This window comes from Monodon monoceros, unplaced genomic scaffold (assembly GCF_005190385.1).
Source record: "Monodon monoceros isolate NGI ecotype Baffin Bay Population unplaced genomic scaffold, NGI_Narwhal_1 Super_Scaffold_22, whole genome shotgun sequence".
Lineage (NCBI taxonomy): Eukaryota > Metazoa > Chordata > Mammalia > Artiodactyla > Monodontidae > Monodon > Monodon monoceros.
The window spans coordinates 97631089-97652669 of NW_021703779.1; the positions used below are offsets into that span (position 1 = coordinate 97631089).

Below are 21581 nucleotides of genomic sequence, written 5' to 3' on the forward strand. Positions count from 1 at the left end.
CTGACTTACTTCACTCTGTATGACAGTCTCTAGATCCATCCACTAATAGGTTTATACATTGATTATATATCACTGACAACTGGTTTACTATCACAGCCTAGGATGGTGAACATTACCTAACTATGTAAGAAACTTTTCATTTATTCTTAAGGTTCTTAACCTGGGCTTCAGAGAATGTATGAAGCTGAAATTACATGTAATATTTTTCTACGTGTATGTGTGTATGCACTTTTCTAGGGTGAGAGTACATAGTTTTCACCAGAATATCAAAAGTGATCTGTGGCTCAGAAAAGTTTAAGAACCACATATACTACTGCTGGCTTTTTGTTCTTGTCAAATGAGGAATAAAAGAATAATTTTAAGCCTTAATTTCTTATACATTTTAAATTCCTTTTCCTCTTCCTTTTGATTGAAGATTAAAGGAGGAACGAATTAAGGTGTTTCTTTAATTTACACTGGTAACTTATTTTGGGGGGAGGGGGCATGAAGGTAGGTAAATAGGTAGGCCTGTAACTGAACAACCTCAGTGAATTATGTACATATATAAGATGAACTTGTGTTAGATATTTTGAGGGTTTTCTTTGAATGTAGATCAAATGCTGTTAGTGAATGTCAACAGATTGTTAATTCCTCAATTATACTGGATTTTATAAAATACTATTTGAAATAGATAACTACAGCTTAGACGTTAACTTTAATCCATATTATATTACATGCATCCTACCCTTATATTTTGGTGTTATTTGAGGTGTGGATTTTTCACCAAATAAAAAAATGCATGCAATTTTCTACGGTGACTCTTGTAGTTCAGGGAAGATTTAGGCACACTTCTAATGAAATACTGATAATATCTAATTGGTGGTAGTGGTGGTACTGGAAAAGAAGTCCACTTCAAGAGCTGACTACAAAGAGTAGTTAAGAGTTTCTGTGACTATCTTTACAATTGTGTAAAGTACAGATCTTAACAGAGTGCCTGGCACATTGTAGGGTGTTCAGTGATAGCTCTTAGTATTATTATTATACAGATTCAACAGTGGTAAGAAAGACTATTCTGCATAATGGAAAGAGTTCCATCAAATCCCATTTACTTTAATGCAAACTTGGAGACATTTACAATATTGTATCGTAAACCATTAGAAAAAACTGTTTTTCACACTTGAGTGAAATTAAAATCACTGTATCTCAATATTCTTTTTAGTGTAGCTTATTAAAAAGAAAACAACTCGAACTGTTTCTTTTTCTATTGTGCTTTCATTCCTTTCCCAGTGAAATATATATTAGCAACATAATCAATTCTTTAAATGTGAGTGAGCAAACTGACAAATGTCTGAAGTTTGTATCTGACTTGGCATCCCCTCCCCCCTTTTTTTTTTTCCGGTACGCGGGCCTCTCACTGTTGCAGCCTCTCCCGTTGCGGAGCACAGGCTCCGGACGCGCAGGCTCAGTGGCCATGGCTCACGGGCCCAGCCGCTCCGTGGCATGTGCGATCTTCCCGGACCGGGGCACGAAGCCCTGTCCCCTGCATCGGCAGGCGGACTCTCAACCACTGCGCCACCAGAGAAGCCCCCCCCTCTCCTTTTAAATAATAATTCATTTGGTATAAACACATATAATCAAATGAATCCACTCAAAGTGCCTTTAATGATTGCCTCCAGTGTCATTACATTCTGTATGCTTGTTAGTGGATTTCCGGTTAACTTAATGCACGATTTAAACCCTTAGTAACTAGGAATCGTTCCAATTCAGCCAGATTGTATTCCATGATGCTGAGGTTTACAAATATTTTCCTCTGCATGGCTATCGAGTTTTGGAGATTAATATCCCATTGACTGTTGACTGAACGACACTTATCAGTATTGCTCTTAGCTGACTGGGTAGAAGAGGATGATCTCACCAGTGCAAGAGAAGTCGATTTGATGACATTTCACCAGTGTTTCTCTGTAAGGGAAGGAAATTATACATATGTAGTTTATTAATATCCAAATACCGCCAAATAACATCCTTAGTCTTGGTCTACAAAAATGAACTGATTGTCCATCCCCAAGATTAAAAATCTGTTGAATGAATACACTGATTTGGAAATATGCCCTTCCCAAACACAGACTGAGAAAAAAAAAAAATTAAAGTAGCCTTTTAATGCCCAAATGCCATACCCTTGGCTTACATTTCTTGGGCATTCCAGTAGGTCTATATTTGGATCCTGTCTGATTCCTGTCTAAAGGCACTTCACTTGGAACTTTAAATATCACCAGGAAGCCCACATTTTGACCTTAATTACTTGTGAATGCCCCCAAAAGCTCTTATGAAGATGGCTGAAAAGGCAAATACAAGGGAGGAAGAGGCAAACAGAAACACATGTGGCAGTAGAAGCCAAAGAAGAGAGAAAGTACAGATTCTTAAAATGGGAGGTGGCGCTGGGGAGTGGGTGCTTTCTGCTGTACTTTTCAAGTGGGTGAAAAGCTGACCATATCACTTAGCGACTTGGGGCTTTTTATAACATACTTCAGCTGTGGAACCACTGGTCAATATGAGAGAAGTGTGTGGGTAAAGAGTCAACATCTGGGGCCCTTTCAAAAGAAACAGGAATGAGGTGACCTCCCCCTTACTCTTATTTTACTATCTTTCTACTCTCTTAAACACGGCCCCTCCCCAGTCCATATATTCATCGAGCTTCATCAATTCCAATTGCTCTTGTACATTTTATCTGAAACAGGGTTTTCCAGAAGACAAACTTGAAGGCGAACAGAACGCAGCTCACTAGCAGGAACAGGAGGCTCATGGCTCCTCTACGGCCTCTTCATTTCGCGGGCAACGAAGCACTCAGCTGGCACCTGGGAAACAGGGGGCTGCTAGCTGCCCAGACCACGGAAGCCGGTGACCAGTACGCTAAGCACGCCACACCACCTGATGCAACTGGGACGCGCGGCAGCGTCCAGCCTTATATACTGGAGTGAGCTTGAGACTCCACAATTAAGCACACGCAGTGGGGCGCTACTCACAACCTGATGACATAACACCGGCTTTCAGGAAACCAGGCAGTGCCTACTAACCACCCACCTGGTTACAGAGTTAGAGACGATGGGAGAGTTTGGGGTTTTCGGGAAGCTGAAACATGGTAGAAGTACAGACTCTAAATTGACTGGTTAAATACTATATTTTAAAAATGTTCCCCCCCTTTTTTTGTTGTTAAGATAAATTTATCTTTGCTGCAACCACTCCATTATTCATTTCAAAAACAAGTCCAAAAACGAATTAGGGCTTCCCTGGTGGCGCAGTGGTTGAGAGTCCGCCTGCCGATGCAGGGGATGTGGGTTCGCGCCCCGATCCGGGAAGATCCCACATGCCGCGGAGCGGCTGGGCCCGTGAGCCATGGCCGCTGAGCCTACGTACTGCAAAAAACAAACAAACAAACAAAAAAAACAAAGTAGAAATGCTGTAAAAGTAGTTACCTGCAAATTGTGAGTCTTGGCCAAATACCTCCTCCCTACCCCCACTGCTATTTTAGGATTCACTCCAACCCTATTCACACTGGGATAGTTAATGTACATTTGTGTCACTGTACAGTTTAAAAAGTAATTCCAGGGTCATTCCTCCACATAGTTCTCACAATAATTTTGTGCTATAGGTATTTTTAATACTGTGTCTACTTTTGGAAATGCAGAAACAGATTCAGATGTTAAGTAAACTCATTTGAAACTAGCAGCAAAACCACGACTTGAACCCACAGAGTTTGAGTCCTGAGATAAACTCTCCCATTCCCTTACCCTCATCCCCTTCCCCAGGACCTCTACCTACACTTGTGAGCCTCAAGTATATACTATTCTCCACCCAAGGAACTGAACAGTATATTTGGATTAGATAGTGAGAGGGGATAGATACAGGAATCATTGTACTAGACAAGTTAGAAGCATTCAAGAAATTCAGGTAAATGTACAAAATGGCACTGAACTAAAACACAGAACTAAAAGCAATAGCCAGGGTGATCTCAAGGTGAGTGTCAAAGTGTAATCCACTAACCCTGCTTGGGGAATAACTCAAATCTTCATATAGACAGGAAGGAGAGGAATTACATTTATACATTTTTTCATGTCAAACTTATTTCCCAGTTATGAGTTCAGAGCTTAAAGATTTATTTAACACGTATTTATTAAACACCCACATAAAGGGTGGGCACTGTGCTGTATTCTGGGAATATGACTTTGAGCAAAAATAAAGTCTCTGCTCACCTGGAATGTGCACTCTAGTGTGAGAGATAGACATTAATCAATCAAATACTCACAGAAATCCTGTAAAAGTATTAATGAGATAAGTGATAACAAGAAGTACATGATGGCACAGGAGCTTATAATAGGATATGAGATGTAAAGGAGACTGAAGGTCCTGGCTTTATGGCCTACTCAATTGAATGGATGGGAAATAACCAAGTATGGGGATGCTGATCATGAATTTGGTGTTGGACATGTTGAGTTTGAGGAGACTTTGAAACATAAAATAATTGATCTCAGGGAAATAAGTGAAAACATACATTTGGGAGGCATTTGCATATAAATGACAATTGAAGCTCTAGATGTGTAAGAAATTCCCTCATGTCAGTGTAGGGCGTACAAACTGAAAGAGAAGTAAGAATAGAGCATTGAAGGATTTAAATATTTAATAGTTGGGTGATAACAGTTCCTTTGGCAGGTAATTGTGGTTATCTTAACATTTAATTTCTTATTTCATCAAATAAAATTGACTGAAGCCCAGTAACATTGTCTCTAACAATAGAATTTTGAATTTTGATCTTACTGGTATCCAAGGGAGCACCTCAAAGATTTTGGAAAATATTCTCATCATGCACTTTGACTGTTGCTAACATTGACTTTTTCTGGCTTTTTTTAAATTGTCATAAAGTATATAAAACATAGAACTTAACCAATTTTAAGTGTACGGTTCTGTGGCAGTAGGTACATTCACATTGTTGTGCAACCATCACCACCATCCATCTCCAAAACTTTTTCATCTTTCCCAACTGAAAATCTGTACTCATTAAACACTAGCTTCCTATTTTCCCCTCCACACATGCCCTGGAAACCACCATTCTACTCTCTGTCTCTATGAATTTGACTATACTAGGTACCTTATATAAGTGGAATTACACAATATTTGTTGTGTTGTGACTGGTTTATTTCACTTAGCATAATGTCTTCAAGGTTCATCCATGTTGTAGCCCTTGTCAGAATTTCCTTCCTTTTAAAGCTGAATAATATTTCACTGCAGCAATAACTTAAACAAAAAGAGTTGATTAAAAGACAAGCAATTCAGTGTGGGCATGGGAGATTCATAAACGTATTGGGAACCCTGGTTTGTTATACTCTGTTGCTTTGTCATCTTCAACATACATCTTCCACCTCATGGTCCAAGTTGTTGCTGAACTGTTCTGTTACCAGGCTGGTGGAAAACGTGAAGAAGGACGTGCCTCCTTTCTTTTAAGGACATTTCCCCAAAGTTGCACATGATACTACCACTTTCATTTTACTGGCCAGAATGTAGATACATGGCCAAATCTAGCTGCAAAGGAGGCCAAGAAATATAGTATTTATTCTGGGTACTGATAAGCCCAATCAAAATTTATGGTTATGCTACTGAGAAAGAGAGGATGAGGAATTATTGAAGGATGTCTATCAGTCTCTGTGACATCTTCTAGAGGAGGGGATTTAGAATTTGTCTCATGATACCAACCATCCTTGCACCCATAAGACACACATGAACTCCATCATTTGTAAGGACTTGGCTGATATTTGAAGATTAGGGAAAACGAGGGGGGGAGGACAGCAATCTGGCTTGTTCAGAACTCCACCCATCTACATCTTCCACCTTGCTTTAATTGAAATTGTCTAAAAATGGTTCTTCCCTTCCAATTGTTGTTCTTCGAGAACAAGTTCCGAGTAGATCACACCTATTCAAGGCCATGTGACTGGGCCTACTGCACTAACCATTTATATGTTGATACTTTTTCCTATTAACTGACATAATTTTGTGCTGATTGCTGTAAAAACAGAAGAACATAAAACGTTTATTTTATGAAATTCAATTAGGACATATTTTAGAGAAACTAAACAAAAATGAACTAAGAAACATATGCTGAATTTTTTCTTTCTGATCATGCATTCTCTAGTCACATATTTCATCAACAGAGGGCATTGTAGGTTTATTTCACTTTTTTGGTTGCTCTGTACTTTTCAATTACAGCTTCCTTTCATTTGGAATTGCACCATATTATCCAGGGCCAAATAAATAAGTGGTATGTTGTATTTGTTAAATATAGCACAGATCATTGATCTGTGACACCATAATCCAGACGTCACTACATATAAATTGCCATAGAATTTTGCTGAGAACATGCCCTTTCAAATTAATCATATTTGAGTCAAAATTACTAGACCATATTTCTTTTATTTGAAAAGAAAAAGGATAAAGACTGTGCATGTTATGATCAACCCTAACCTGAGACATTTTTTGCTCCTCTACCCCCATATCACCTCTGATGTTGTAATATAGGCAAAATAAAAAGATTATATAATCTGATTGATAATGCTTAAATCTGGTATTTTATTTTCAGTGGCATTGTTTTACTTTAAGTGACATTTAGAGCTTATTTTAAGTGACCTTTAGAACTGTAATATGTTCTGGAAAGTATTATGGGACTTGGAAGAAAAATTGCTTTTAGCTTTTTTGCTAAGAGAATGAGCTACAATGTCCATCTCAAATTGAGACTTTAACAATTCATTATGTTTGTCACTGAAACTTTGAAATGCCAACCTGAAAATTTTATTAAAATATAATTTGCAGCTTTTTATAACTTGTAATAATGGAAAATATAATAATTGTTCTTAATGTCAGTGGGAAATTTAAGTATAATACATGATTTTTCTAGTAATACATATACTTGAGTTGCCTAAAATAAACCAGTGTTTTTTTTTGAGGGGTGGTATGTATGTGTGTGTAAGTGATGCCCTAGAAGAGCTTTATAGAGCAAAACACGGGATAAATCAGAAAAAAGAAACCTTCTAAACAACTCTACCAAAGGTCTGGGAGACTATTCATTACTTTCCGTTTATTCAACAAACGTTTACTGAATACCAGGTACTGTTCTAGAACAGTAGAGATACAGCTGTGAACAAAACAGACAAAAATCCTCCTTGCAGCTTATATTCTATTGGGAAGCTATATTCAAATTCTCAGACTGATTATTTATGGGTTTTTTTTCAGATTTTCGTGTAATATTTAATTAGCCAGTAATTTAAAAAGTCAGATCTTGGCAAAAGGGGGAAGGCTCCATAAAGCATTTTTTGAAGCTAACATAACCCTGACATAAAATCTTGCCAAATATAGCACAGAGAATTTAAAGACTGATTCTCTTAAAATGAAAAAAATCTAAAATAAAGCACTAAGCAAATAAAATATGGACAATATTAAAAAAGTAATATCACCAAATATAATTTATTTCAGAATGTTAGGATGACAACATTAGGAAATCTCTTAGTATATCATTTCCATAGGTAAAAAAAAAAAAAGACGATATTATAAGACTATCTCAATAGACGCCCAAAAGAGGCATTTACTAAATTTCAACACCCATTTCTGGATTAACAAACTAAACATTAATTTTTTAAAAACCTGGGCATGAAAGAATAGGTCCTTAATATTAGGATATTGAGATGAAAACAATAACCAACAACATCTGTAACAGCGACACACTGGAGACATTATAATCAACATCAAGAAAAAGACAACTGTGCTCCATCACTATAATCATTTAATAATGCTATAGAAATTCCAGTGAATGCAGTAAGAAATATCTGCATAGAAAATCTAAACGATTCTACATAAAAAATCTTAGATCTAATGAGTTTAGTAAAGTGCCTGGATGCAAAGTAAATGAACAGATTAAAGAGCTTTCTTATATACTGGTAATAACTAGTTAGAAAATATAGTAGGAAAACAAGACCACTTACAATGACAATATAATATACAAAATACCCAGAAAAAAAATTGGCTGAAGGAAATTATAAAACTTTACTGGGAGAGATACAAGATTTACATAAATGCAGAAGAATAACATGTTCCTGGATAGGAAGACTAAACAATATAAACATGCCAAGTTTTCAAAAATTCAGATGTAATTTTACTGTAATTCAGATCAAAATCTCAAGAGGATTTTTGAAACTTGAGAAAATGCTTTTAACATTCATCTGGAAGTTTTAAAATATAAGACAGCCAAGAAATTTTTGAAGAACAAAAATAAAGAGAAGATACTTGCTTATATACAAATGTATTAAAGAAACACTTTTTAAAACAATGTGGTGTTAGAACGGGAATATGTCGACATGGAAAGAGACTGGAAATCTCAGAACACAGATGAATATTCTAGTAGAAAATTGGTAAGAACATAAAAAAAGAAGTAAAACAATTGACAAAAAATAATAATAATGCTCAGTCTAATTAGCAATCAAAGAAATAAAAGTTAAAGTGAGGTGTATATTATGATATTTGACTAATATTTTAAAGAAACTAATCCTCGATGATAAATGTGGATATTCATTCTTCTTTTTCCATTCATGGTTGTTTTCATATCTTGGCTATTGTATATAATGCTGCAGTGAACATAGGGGTGCATTTTGCAAATCAGACCCACAATGAGATATCACCTCATATCTGTCAGAATGGCTATCATCAAAGAAACAACAAATACTGGCAATAATTGGAGAGAAGGGAACCCTCACGCACTGTTGATAAGAATGTAAATTGGTGCAGACACTATGGGAAACAATATGGAGGGTCTTCAAAAAATTAAGACTAGAGGTACTGTATGATCTTTCATATGTTTATTGACTATTCATATTCCTCCTCTGTGAATTACTTGTCCATATTCTTTGACCATCTTTTAACAAGTGTTTTAAAAAAACAAATATATAGGAGTTCTTTGTGGATTCTTGACCCCCGCCAACCTGGTTTTGGTTATACATGTTGGAAATGTCTTCTCCCAGTTGTATCTTCTAATTTTACCTCGTCTTTTGTCATATGGAAAAATTTAAATTTTTGCATACTCAAATTTTGACATTTTACTGTATAGTTTTAGCTTTGGGTTCTTGTATGAGAAAGTCATTGACACCCACAAATCATACAGATAATCCTCTATATTTTCTCCAATAGTTTTTTTTTCATATTTGGTTTTTACATCCACTTGGAATTGATTTTTATTATTATGTGATGTTGGGTTCCAATTTTATTTTTCTTCATATATACTCAATTGAACCAACACCATTTATTGGAAAGCTTGTATTCTAATTTTAACAACATCTCTATTATATGCTGATTTTTCATATATGTACAAATGTATGCATATACACTTGGCTTCATTTCAGTTTCATTAGTCTGAAGGCTCCATCAGTATCACGCTGTTTTAATTACTATAGTTGTATAGTAAATTCTCACGTGTAGTATTTTTGTGATTATTTAATTCTAAATATATAACCATTTCCTTTATGATTTCTTCTTTGAACCATTGATTAAGAAAAAAATGTTCTTTTTTTTTTTACAAATCCGTGCTTTCATCGTGGTTTTCACTTATTTCTATAATCTCTATAATCATTTTAGATATTTACAGTCGCTTTTCTATTGTTCTATTACTGTATTGTGTTTGGAGAATGAAATCAGTCATTTAGCATAGGCTTTCTTTATGGCCTAGTAATTTTTTAAAGGAAACTTTAAACTTTAGAATAGCTATACATTCATAGAAAAATTGCAAAGCTAGTACAAAGAGTTCACATATATCCGTACCCCTATTATTAACATCTTACATTAGTATGGTAAATCTGCCACAATCAATGAACTAATATTGGTACATTATTTTAAACTAAACTCCATATTTTATTCAGATTTCCTCAGTTTGTTTTTTTTTAATCTAATGTTCTTTTTCTATTCTAGGATCACATCCAGGAAATACAATACATTTAGCTACCATGTCTCCTTACGCTCCTCTAGGCTCTCAGGTATTTTGTAGAATGTCCCTTAATTACGGTTTCTACTGGTGTCCTTATTTTACCATTCTGAGTGAAATATTGAACTAGTACCTCCCTTTATATCCCTTTTCCCTCCCTGTTTTGTAATATAGTTGTCTTAAATATTTCTTCTACATACATTTAAAACCACATCAAACAGTTTTACTTTTTTTTTTAAACCATCAAATATAATTTAGAAAACTCAGGAGAAGAAGAAAAGCATATCGTATTCACCAATATTTTTGCTTGCCATGCTCTTTCTTACTTCCTGATGTTCCAAGGTTCTTTCTTTTATCATTTCCCTTTGGTTTAGAGGAACCCTTTTAGCCATTCTTTTACAGTATGTTTGTTGGCAAGAAATTCTCTTAGTTTTTCTCTCATTTGAGAATGTCTTGATTTTCCCTTTATTACTGAAGGGTATTTTTGCTGGATATACATTTATGGGGTTGCCAATTTTTTCCTTTTAGCTAATTCAACATCTCTGTCTATCCTTTTGGACTTGGCACTTACTGATTGTCTATTCTTGTTCTGTTTGGGATCATCCAGCTTCTTAGTATGATGAGTGACTTTCTATTGAAATTTGGACATTTTCATATTATAAGATTCTGGATAGCATTGAAACCTTCAGGATTTTTTGCTGATTTGCTCTTTTCTCTGACAATGCTCTGGCAGTGAAAGAAGAGATGCTGCCTCATTACTGTCAGTTTGAGTAGAAGTAAAGATTCCCAACTTGACTTCCATTGACATCTGAGTGTTGAAGAAGGGTGAACTCATTTCTGCTGTTAGGAGTGGACTTCCAGCTCCCCACATGGTCTCCACTGACACCGTGGTAGGGGTGACTTCACTGCCTCTCCGTAATGGTAAAAGTCCTGACTCTCCACTAGACCTCCTTTGACACAACCTCAGCAGGGAGGGAATATAGCATCTCATTAATGGTGGGTGGGAAGTAAGCTCAGGACCCCCATGTAGTAACCACTGATGCCATGGGAATGGGATTTGTTGCAGGGATTGGTGTTGAAAGTCCCTGTTTTCTATTTGACTTTCTCTGAGCCACCTAATCAGGGGTGTTGGAGAGCCTTATTACAGCCTTGTGAGTGTAGATGTCTAGGTTCCCCATTTGGCCTTTGCCATCATGGGTAGGGGTCGGGCCACATTTTTTTTCTGTGGTGTCTTAGTGTAGTATTTAGGTTCTAAGATGAGGATCAGAGCTCACTGTTTCTATTGTCTGGAAAGCACAGTTTCTACAAAATGTCAGATGATGTTTTAGACACATACATTCTACAGGTTTTGCACAGTTCATTATTTTTTCCATGAAAGCCTGCTCTGGACAGAAGAGGTTAAGGTGGATCCAATGAAGATATGGTGAAAGCTCTGACTGAAATCACATAAATTTGAAAGGAACTGCTGTCCTCTAGTATCCACATTAATCTAGCCCGGTAACTATTGGAAGATAGACTGAATGTGAAAAGTGGTTTAAAATATGGGTATTTTTTGTTTGTTTTTTTGTCCATTTTTTTTAGAATATTTTGTTTTATACAGCAGGTTCTTATTAGTTATCTATTTTATGCGTATTAGTGCATATATGTCAATCTCAATCTCCCAATTCATCCCACCACCACCACCACCACCACCCCCCCACTTTTCCCCCTTGGTGTCCATGCGTTTGTTCTCTACATCTGTGTCTCTATTTCTGCCTTGCACACCAGTTCATCTGTACCATATTTCTAGATTTCAAATATATGCGTTAATATACAATATTTGTTTTTCCCTTTCTGACTTACTTCACTCTGTATGACAGTCTCCAGGTCCATCCACCTCACTACAAATAACTCTACTTCATTTCTTTTTATGGCTGAGTAATATTCCATTGTATATATGTACCACACCTTCTTCATCCATTCTTATGTCGATGGGCATTTAGGTTGCTTCCATGACCTGGCTATTGTAAATACTGTGGCAATGAACATTGTGGTACATGACTCTTTTTTAATTATGGTGTTCTCAGAGTACATGCCCAGTAGTGGGACTGCTGGGTCATAGGGTAGTTCTGTTTTTAGTTTTTAAAGGAACCTCCATGCTGTTCTCCGTAGGGGCTGTATCAATTCACATTCCCACCAACAGTGCAAGAGTGTTCCCTTTTCTCCACACCCTCTCCAGCATTTATTGTTTGTAGATATTTTGATGATGGCCATTCTGACTGGTGTGAGGTGATACCTCACTGTAGTTTGGATTTGCATTTCTCTAATGATTAGTGATGCTGAGCATTCTTTCATGTGTTTGTTGGCAATCTGTCTATCTTCTTTGGAGAAATGTCTGTTTTGGTCTTCTGCCCATTTCTGGATTAGGTTGTTTGTTTTTTTGATATTGAGTTGTGTGAGCTGCTTGTAAATTTTGGAGATTAATCCTTTGCCAGTTGCTTTGTTTGCAAATATTTTCTCCCATTCTTAGGGTTGTCTTTTCATCTTGTTTATGGTTTCCTTTGCTGTGCAAAAGCTTTGAAGTTTCATTAGGTCCCATGTGTTTATTTTTATTTCCATTTCTCTAGGAGGTGGGTCATAAAGGATCTTGCTGTGATTTATGTCATAGAGTGTTCTGCCTAGGTTTTCCTCTAAGAGTTTTATAATGTCTGGACTTACATTTAGGTCTTTAATCTATTTGGATTTATTTTTGTGTATGGTATTAGGAAGTGTTCTAATTTCATTCTTTTACATGTAGCTGTCCAGTTTTCCGAGCACCACTTATTGAAGAGGTTGTCTTTTCTCCATTGTATATTCTTGCCTCCTTTATCAAAGATAAGGTGACCATATATGTGTGGGTTTATCTCTGGGCTTTCTATCCTGTTTCACTGATCTATATTTCTGTTTTTGTGCCAGTACCATACCGTCTTGATTACTGTAGCTTTGTAGTATAGTCTGAAGTCTGGGAGCCTGATTCCTCCAGCTCTGTTTGTCTTTCTCAAGATTACTTTGGCTATTTGGGGTCTTTTGTGTTTCCATACAAATTGTGAAAATTTTTTGTTCTAGTTCTGTGAAAAATGCCATTGGTAGTTTGATAGGGATTGCATTGAACCTGTAGATTGCTTTGGGTAGTAGAGTCATTTTCACAATGTTGATTCTTCCAATCCAAGAACATGGTATATCTCTCCATCTGTCTGTATCATCTTTAATTTCTTTCATCAGTGTCTTATAGTTTTCTGCATACAGGTCTTTTGTCTCCTTAAGTAGGTTTATTCCTAGGTATTTTATTCTTTTTTTTTGAAATGGTAAATGGGAGTGTTTCCTTAATTTCTCTTTCAGATTTTTCATCATTAGTATATAGGAATGCCAGAGATTTCTGTGCATTAATTTTGTATCCTGCTGCTTTACCAAATTCATTGATCAGCTCTAGTAGTTTTCTGGTAGCCTCTTTAGGATTCTCTATGTATAGTATCATGTCATTTGCAAACAGTGACCGTTTACTTCTTCTTTTCTGATTTGGATTCCTTTTATTTCTTTTTCTTCTCTGATTGCTGTGGCTAAAACTTCCAAAACTATGTTGAATAATAGTGGTGAGAGTGGTAGGCCTGGCTCTTTTTATAGGCAAAGCATCTGTCTAGTTTGTCACATGATTTGAGGGATTCAATGGTAATTATCCCTAAATATTTCTTCCATGGATATAGGCGTAGTATTTAAAATTTCCATATTATATTTACATACGAGCTATTGAAGGCTTATTTAAAAATGTTCATTTTTCTGAACAAGGTAAAATTCTGAGGACATTATTAGGTAGTAAAAGTTTATGAAAAACTTTTTCTGTCCCCTAAAACCTTGATATTCAGAGTGCTGTACCCAAACAAGCACGTGTGGGCTTCACCAAGGAGCTCGTTAGAATTGTAAGCCCCAACCCAGCCCTACTGTATAAGAATTAGCATTATAACAAGATACCAGTGAGTCGTATGCACATTAAAGTTTGAGAAGCACTTATCTGAATGACTTCTGGAGAAATGGGATACCTTTTGAGATGAGAAAGTGGTTCAAGTCTGGGCAGGAAAGAAGACAATTACCATAGTAGAGGGAGTGAACATTCAGATGAGAGCAGGAAGACAAATACCAAGGAGAGAAGACAGAAAGAGGGTTGCAGAAGGGACATGCAACCTATTTCCCAACCCCTAAAGGGATGTATCCTTCAGGACAAAGAGAATTAGTAAACTGAAGAAGGAAAAAGAAAAAACAGTGAGAATGACAGAGAGAGTGCTCCAAGTGCTACAGGGACAATTTTCATTTTTATTTAAATCTTTATCAGTTCAAAAGAACAATTTCTTCTAGGCTAGTAAAACATCCTAGAGGCCTTGGAACCATGAGCAAATTTACATGTTAGTTCACGTTCATCCTACAAAGCATAAAATGCCTGATAACTTCTGGTACATAAATCTAAGACATATTCTACTCTAAAGCCTTATTCCTGAAAACCCATTGGCTTTGAGCCCACTTATGAAAAGGTACTTGATTTCATCCAGTCAATGAGATCTATGTCTTTGTATAAATCAAAATCTTTCTGAAGTTTTAATAATTATTCCACTAATTGTAGAGCAGGGTCATTTATTTTTTCTTTTTTGAATTTTAGTCCACAACGTGAATTAATTCATCGGATGAGAACACAAGTTAAAAATAACCAAACTTTGGCTGTGACCTCTGGAAGGAAGTGCCAAGAAGTTTCTGCTCCAGTGCTGTTTTCTCAATGATTCACAGCATGGCATCAGCAGCATTGCTTCTGGAGAAGGCATGTCATCTCGTTTGCTGTTTGAAAAATGGATGAATTAGAAGTCAGACTGTGAGGTAAAATTGAGTGAATGACAAAAAGGACTTGGGACTTTTTTAATGAAAATAGTGTATATTGAAGCCATATGAGTTCATATATCCATATGTCTAATACCTATAGCTATATTTACTTTTATGAAAAACATTGGTTGGCAATGTATATTTTAATAGCTTTTGTAGTTAAGGAGGAGATGTTCTGATAGCAGTATATTCACAGGTAATCTTACTCTTTGCAGAATAGTAAAACTTGTTTCATTTTTTCAGCAAATATACCCTGTATCACTTGCTTTACCCAAAGAACTAAGCCAAGCATTATGGTGGTTACAGATTGTCTTAGAAAAAGACTTTTTGCGATTATGGTCTAGTAGGGGAGACAAGACATTCTAATACAATGCATAAGTGCTATAAACAAAATGTTTCTGGAGCTCTCAAGAGAGTGGGAAATCAATTCCAGCTTAGGAGAAGTCCCAAAGCCCAATAGAGGAAGTGGCCTTGGAATAAAACCTTCAAAAACAAGGATTGTAATTGGCAGACGTGTGAGGCGAATGCATTCTAAGCAGAGAGAACAGTACAGTATATACAAATAAACAGGAAAGGCAGATGGTATTTAAGGAATTGCTATAGTCTTGTTTATGTGTAGTGCAGCAGAAGGAGATAGGACTGGGAAGGTGTGTTGAGAAGATGGTTTTCAAACAATTCTACACATCAAAATCTTCTGGAGAGCTTTTGGTAATATCAAATTCCTGGGCCCCACCCTAAGAGTTTTTGATTCAAGAGGTCTGGGATGGGGATCCCAGAAAGTTTTCTATTGGAAAAGGTCTCCCAGGTGATCCGAGGCCCACTGTGTTGAAATCACGGAGTTAGGGACAGATTGCAAAGGTAGACACTGAGGTAATTTAAGAAACATTACTCTGGCCTCAATGATTAGAAGGGAGTGGAGAGTGGAAAGGGTACAGGCAGGACCAAAGATTGAACACCGAGGTAATAGTCCAGCTGTAAGACAATAGCCAATAACTGGGCAGCAACAATGGAAATATAAAGAAAAGCCAAGATGTGTGAGATATTGTTCTGAAGAAGGATAGGATATAGGGACTGAATGGGGGTAAGAGAAGTCCAGGAAGAAGGTTAGATCAATGATGATTGTGAAATTCAAGTTTAGATGACTGAATGAACAGGAATACCATTATCCAGCTTAGAATATAAAAATTAAGTGATGCTTAATGTGTCACTTATGTGTCATTATGAAGAGATAACCTAATGAAAAGCATTTCTTGACACCCATGACTTTAGGTTAATTTCCCTGTTATACAATTTCATAGCACCCTGTACCTTTCCTTGTAGCATGTCTTAAAGTGTAATTTCATATTAATTTGCATGGCACTTTGATTAATATCTACGTGTCCTATTAGACCACCAAGTCCATGAGGGCAGGGAAACACGATACCTGGAAAATCATAGGAACTCAATACATTTTTAGTTGATTCAATTTTTCTACATGAGTGGTTGAATAGACAAAAAAAAAAAGAACTTTTCAGTAACTCATTAAGATTAGTAGTATATATTACTGGTACAAAAATATTTACATATGAAGGATTAAATGGTAACCGTACATATTTTTATTCCAAGTATTTCATAATACATAATGGTAAATTTATGCATTTTCTCTCAAGTTAGGGGGACAAAAAATTGAGTAAACTAGTTTTGATGAAAGACTCTTTAGATGAGTTTATGTATGCTTACTTGAACAAGAAAAATTCCAAACATTTTAGAAGCTCCATCTATATGTTTGGTTATTGTAAGAAAGGTATGTGCACAATAGATTTGCTTTTATAATTCAAGGTCATAGCATATGATTCTATGTGAATTTTGGAAATTCCAGGTTGCCTTTTTATAAAATAAAACAAAATTACATAATGAACCCACTCTCCATTAAACCATAAGGATTTGGGTCTGTACAATACTGCATCCTGCATGATCTAAAATAAAAATAACCCAGAGGAAATTTACAGAGATAAAGTTCTTTTTTTGTTCAAGATCTGCCCAATCTTCTGTCTTACTTTTTTTTTTTGTGGTACGCGGGCCTCTCACTGTTGTGGCCTCTCCTGTTGCGGAGCACAGGCTCTGGACGCGCAGGCTCAGCGGCCATGGCTCACGGGCCCAGCCGCTCCGCGGCATGTGGGATCTTCCTGGAACGGGGCACGAACCCGCGTCCCCTGCATCGGCAGGCGGACTCTCAACCACTGCGCCACCAGGGAAGCCCCCTGTCTTACTTTTGAATAATAATGCTCCATTGATCTTCTTCCTCATTTTACTCAGAAGAAATGGAAGCTAAAAGGATTAAAAGACTTGATGAAGATTCTACATTTAGTTAGTGCCAGAACTAGACAATTAGGGATAATATTTATCGAATGTGTCTTGTATGTGACAACACTTTAAACATATTTCTATTTAAATGTCACAACTCCACTACATGATAGATGCTACCCCATTTTTATAGACAAAATATTGAGGCTCAGGATAATGCACTTTTCCTATGCCATATAGTAAGTTGTGGAGTGTTGATCTATTTGATTTCAAACCCCATGATTTTTTCCCCACAATGCTTTATTTTCAATTAACTAGCAAAACTAGAATTAAATAAACCAGGCGCTGCATTGTAGAGCCAGTAATATTTTATAATTATGATTATTTGGCAAATTAAGGCAACAGACCAGGTAGAATGGCAAAAATAAGCTACCTCTATTTATATTATAATTACAGTATTCTCCCTTATCCAGAAATCACTTATCCAGAAATAATTAGTTATATGAAAAAGGTCAGAAAGCTAACAAAATTAACATTTGTACCATTTTTAAAACTGAAATATAGTTGATGCACAATATTACATGAGTTTCAGGTGTACTATATAGTGACTTGACATTTACATACATTATGAAATGATCACCATGATAAGTCTAGTAACCATCTGTCCCTATACAAAGTTATTACAATATTATTGACCATATTCCTTATGCTGTATATTACCTCCCTGTGGCTTATTTATTTTATAACTGGAGGTTTGTACTTCTTCATTCCCTTGACCTATTTTACCCCACCACCCCTCTCCCTTCTGGCAACCACCCTTTTGTTCTCTGTATCTGTGAGTTTGTTTTCATTTTGTTTTGTTTGTTTTGTTTTTTAGAATCCACAGTACTTGTCTCTCTATATATATCATATATATATGACATATATATGAGACATACTTTCTATAAATATAAAGACATATATATATATATATATATATATATATATAGATATATATATATATATATATATCTTTATCCAGTCACCTAAACCCCAGGCTTCTTTACAGCATGCTGTGTCCTAATTCTGCTGATTTCCACTACGGTGTTCCATACTGATATCTTTCTGGGAAACACAGAACAATTTCAGCGGGAACATTTTCATCCAACTGTAAGCAGAATGAGAACTTATGTGATTATTGGCAAGGTTGAGGAGATAATGCAGGTGTCATCTGAGTGACATGTAGCACTGACTCAGCAAGACCAGACCTAAAAGAGGCAGAAAAATGTAGCTCTGGGTAGACAGAGCATAGCAAGAATCATCATGCAATTAGGGAAAGGTAGACTGGAAGTTGACAGATGAGTTGGAAAAGGGCAATTGTGAGTCACCAAGGATGACTTGGTCTTCTTTGTAATTTTTGTCCTGTTCTTTTTTTCCAGATTCTTTTCTTTTTTTAATTGTTGTGAAATATACAACATGAAATTCGCCATTTCAAATTGTAAAATTCAATGGTGTTTAGTACATTCACAATGTTGTGCAACCAACACTACTATCTAGTTCTAGAACTTCATCATCTTAAAAGAAAAATTCATACCCATTAAGCATAGATTCCTTTCTTTTTAAAGTCAAGTTAGAGAGCAGCAGTTCAGGCTGGGATAAAAGCACTTAGCTGTAAAATAGCAAGCTTTCTGCTGAGAAAATATCAGGACCATCTCCAAGTTTCCCAGTCATTCAGTTTCTTCCCTCTGCTGCAATATTCAGGGTGGAACTATCTCTTGAAATCCAGCCCTTAGATCAAAGGCAGCCATCAGAGAAACCATTCTCTCTGGTCAGTCCATAGGCATAGACTGACAGCTGGAATTTAATAAACCAAGTTGGTTACACGCTCATTCTTGTCGTGAACAAAGAGAATACCATTCAGAACATGATATAAGACTCCGTTGGGACAGTGCACTTTGGTCATTAAGACCTCCCTTACCACCATGCACATAAAAACCCTGACAAAACTTGGTATGTGTGGGTAGGGGTGAGGAGGAATCTTTTGTAGTTATTGCTTCAAAGGAGAGAAGAGAAGTTTGTGATAAAATGTTAGCACGTGATTTAGTGTTTCTAGACGAAAAGAAATAAGGAAAGCACCTAAAATGTTGAAGAAATATTGCACAGCAGTGTATAAGAGGAACAAATGGAATGAAGACAGCATTGAATGAGGAAAGCTGAGGCGTTAGAGCTTAAGTCTTATAAAAGCTTTATATAATGGAAGCTACAACATAGTTCACTGGAAGGTTTCTTGAATGGAACAGAGCAATCCAGCCTCCAACTGAAAGAGAAAAAGAAACTGATAATTGATTTTCTTCCCCAACAAGCAATGCTCCATTCACAGTAACTGGGCAGGGTATTGTCTGCAGAAACCCACCAGATGGTCTGAGGAGAGAGAGAGAATAAGCAAGATGATACGAGGGAATACAAATCAGTCACTTTTATTGCAGCATTGCTTGGAGTTTGATGGGAATGGCAGACGGCAAGTTTTTTAGTATGCATTTGATATCTTTCTTTTGGGAGCCAATTTATTTTGATATTTTACCTCAAACATCAAAATGATACACAGAACTGCAAGCTCTCAGCAGGCTTCCTTAGCTTGTCCCCAGAATGGGGTCAGATTCAATCTCCCAGCCTCTCAGGTTACAACTCATTAGAAGGGAGAACAAGACGACTAACAATTTGAGACAAATGGACCAAACATTTAAAAAGAATATTCAACCATTCTGCATACACTTCTTGGAACGTTTCAGTAGGCAGAGGAGAGAATAATTTTGACTTTAACATGGCTTTAATACACTTTTCCTAATGGACAAAATAGTCTTAAATATTCTGCTTTTAGAATACCAGCAAGGAATGTATTTATATCTTCCCAGAAAGAATCATGATATAGGAATTGAGGTAGTCCTCAACTAAAGAAAATGGGTGGACTCCAATATTTCATTGTATGTTGGTTGCTTAGAATTTGTAATACGTTTTTCTTTAAAGACAATTTCCAAAATAAATACACAGGTCAACTTCCAAGCCCGGACTGTAACGCAAAACTAAGTGTGAGGTCCTGGTTTTGGGTCATGAAATAAAGGAATGAGATATGGGAGAAAAAATAAGAAATTATTTTACCCTCTTTCCAGGGTGAATGATCAGTTCAAGGTAAAATTTTAAAACAAGCAAGTTTGGTCTTTGATTTGGGGCACATACCAGTGTCTTCAGAGCCACATAAAACTCAATGCCCTCAGGCTGCCCTACATAGCCCTCTGCCCACTACTGTGGGATTCCAAACAGGCCTGATCTGCTTCTTAAAATGCTGCAGGATCCAACATTATCTATTTTGTTTGCCTCTAATAAAACTGCCATAATTTCCTTTCAGTTAATTCATTTTATATCCCAGTGTTAAGAGGAAAACAATCTGCTTTGTCCCTTTTAATACGTGTATGATCAATGATCCCTTTTTTATTGGCATCGATGCTTAAATTGCTCAAAGAGAATTTGTGTTAATCCAAAAATATCACTAATTAACAGACTCCCTTTGTGTTAATAACATGAGGTGAAACTATTCAAGCAGTGCAGGCAGAATTTTTTTCCAAGCCGGAGGCCACCAAACAGGTTAGTTATTCCTGAATGGTTCTCTCTCTCAGGAGACATTTTCTCTAAGATGTTTCTGATTTTTAGCTTCTTCCTCTTTTATTATTTTTGTGTTAACAACAACAGAATACCTTTTTACAGTGACATAGTGACTCCTGAGGCAGCGTTGGTGATGACTCAGTATCAGGGATTTTAGCAGAGATGAAGCAGGGACAGGAATAGCGATCCTGATTTGTGAGGTATAGGTGTTTTAAAGTGGAGAAATTGACTGAAATCCCCTCTTATGATCAAATTCACTAGTTTTCAAATACTAGTTTTCAGTTCACTCTTGTCTACAGCCCAATGAATCATCAGCAGTACAAAAATAGTACACACAGGGGGCTTCCCTGGTGGCGCAGTGGTTGACACGGGTTCGTGCCCCGGTCCGGGAGGATCCCACATGCCGCGGAGCGGCTAGGCCTGTGAGCCATGGCCGCTGAGCCTGCGCGTCCGGAGCCTGTGCTCCGCAACGGGGGAGGCCACAACAGTGAGAGGCCCGCGTACCGCAAAAAAAAAAAAAAAAAAAAAAAAAATAGTACACACAGCATTTGACAATAATAAACTGTAAGATGGTAGAATAACTTACTGTACATCTTGTGTGAAAGAGTTGTTTTTCCTCCATGGGGTGGTTTTTGCTGTGATGCGCTGGGGAAAGTCATGAATAGGCAACATAAACATTAGCACCTAAAAACTAAATTGCAAGGCTAACGCAGATTTCATTCATGGTATGTGTTACTGAGCAACACAACTTGAAAGTTTATTAAAAAAAAAAAAAAAAGATGAGTGAGCCATTACAATTTCT

At 36.6% G+C, this 21581-nt stretch overlaps 1 protein-coding gene across 1 annotated transcript; it reads right to left on the reverse strand.

Annotated features, from left to right (window-relative positions):
* Window positions 1-1693: 1693 nt before the first annotated feature.
* Window positions 1694-2177, reverse strand: CT83 (cancer/testis antigen 83). The gene is given in 3 exon segments (XM_029240221.1): window positions 1694-1911; window positions 1914-1938; window positions 2154-2177. Coding segments are annotated over 3 exon segments (267 nt in total).
* Window positions 2178-21581: the final 19404 nt, after the last annotated feature.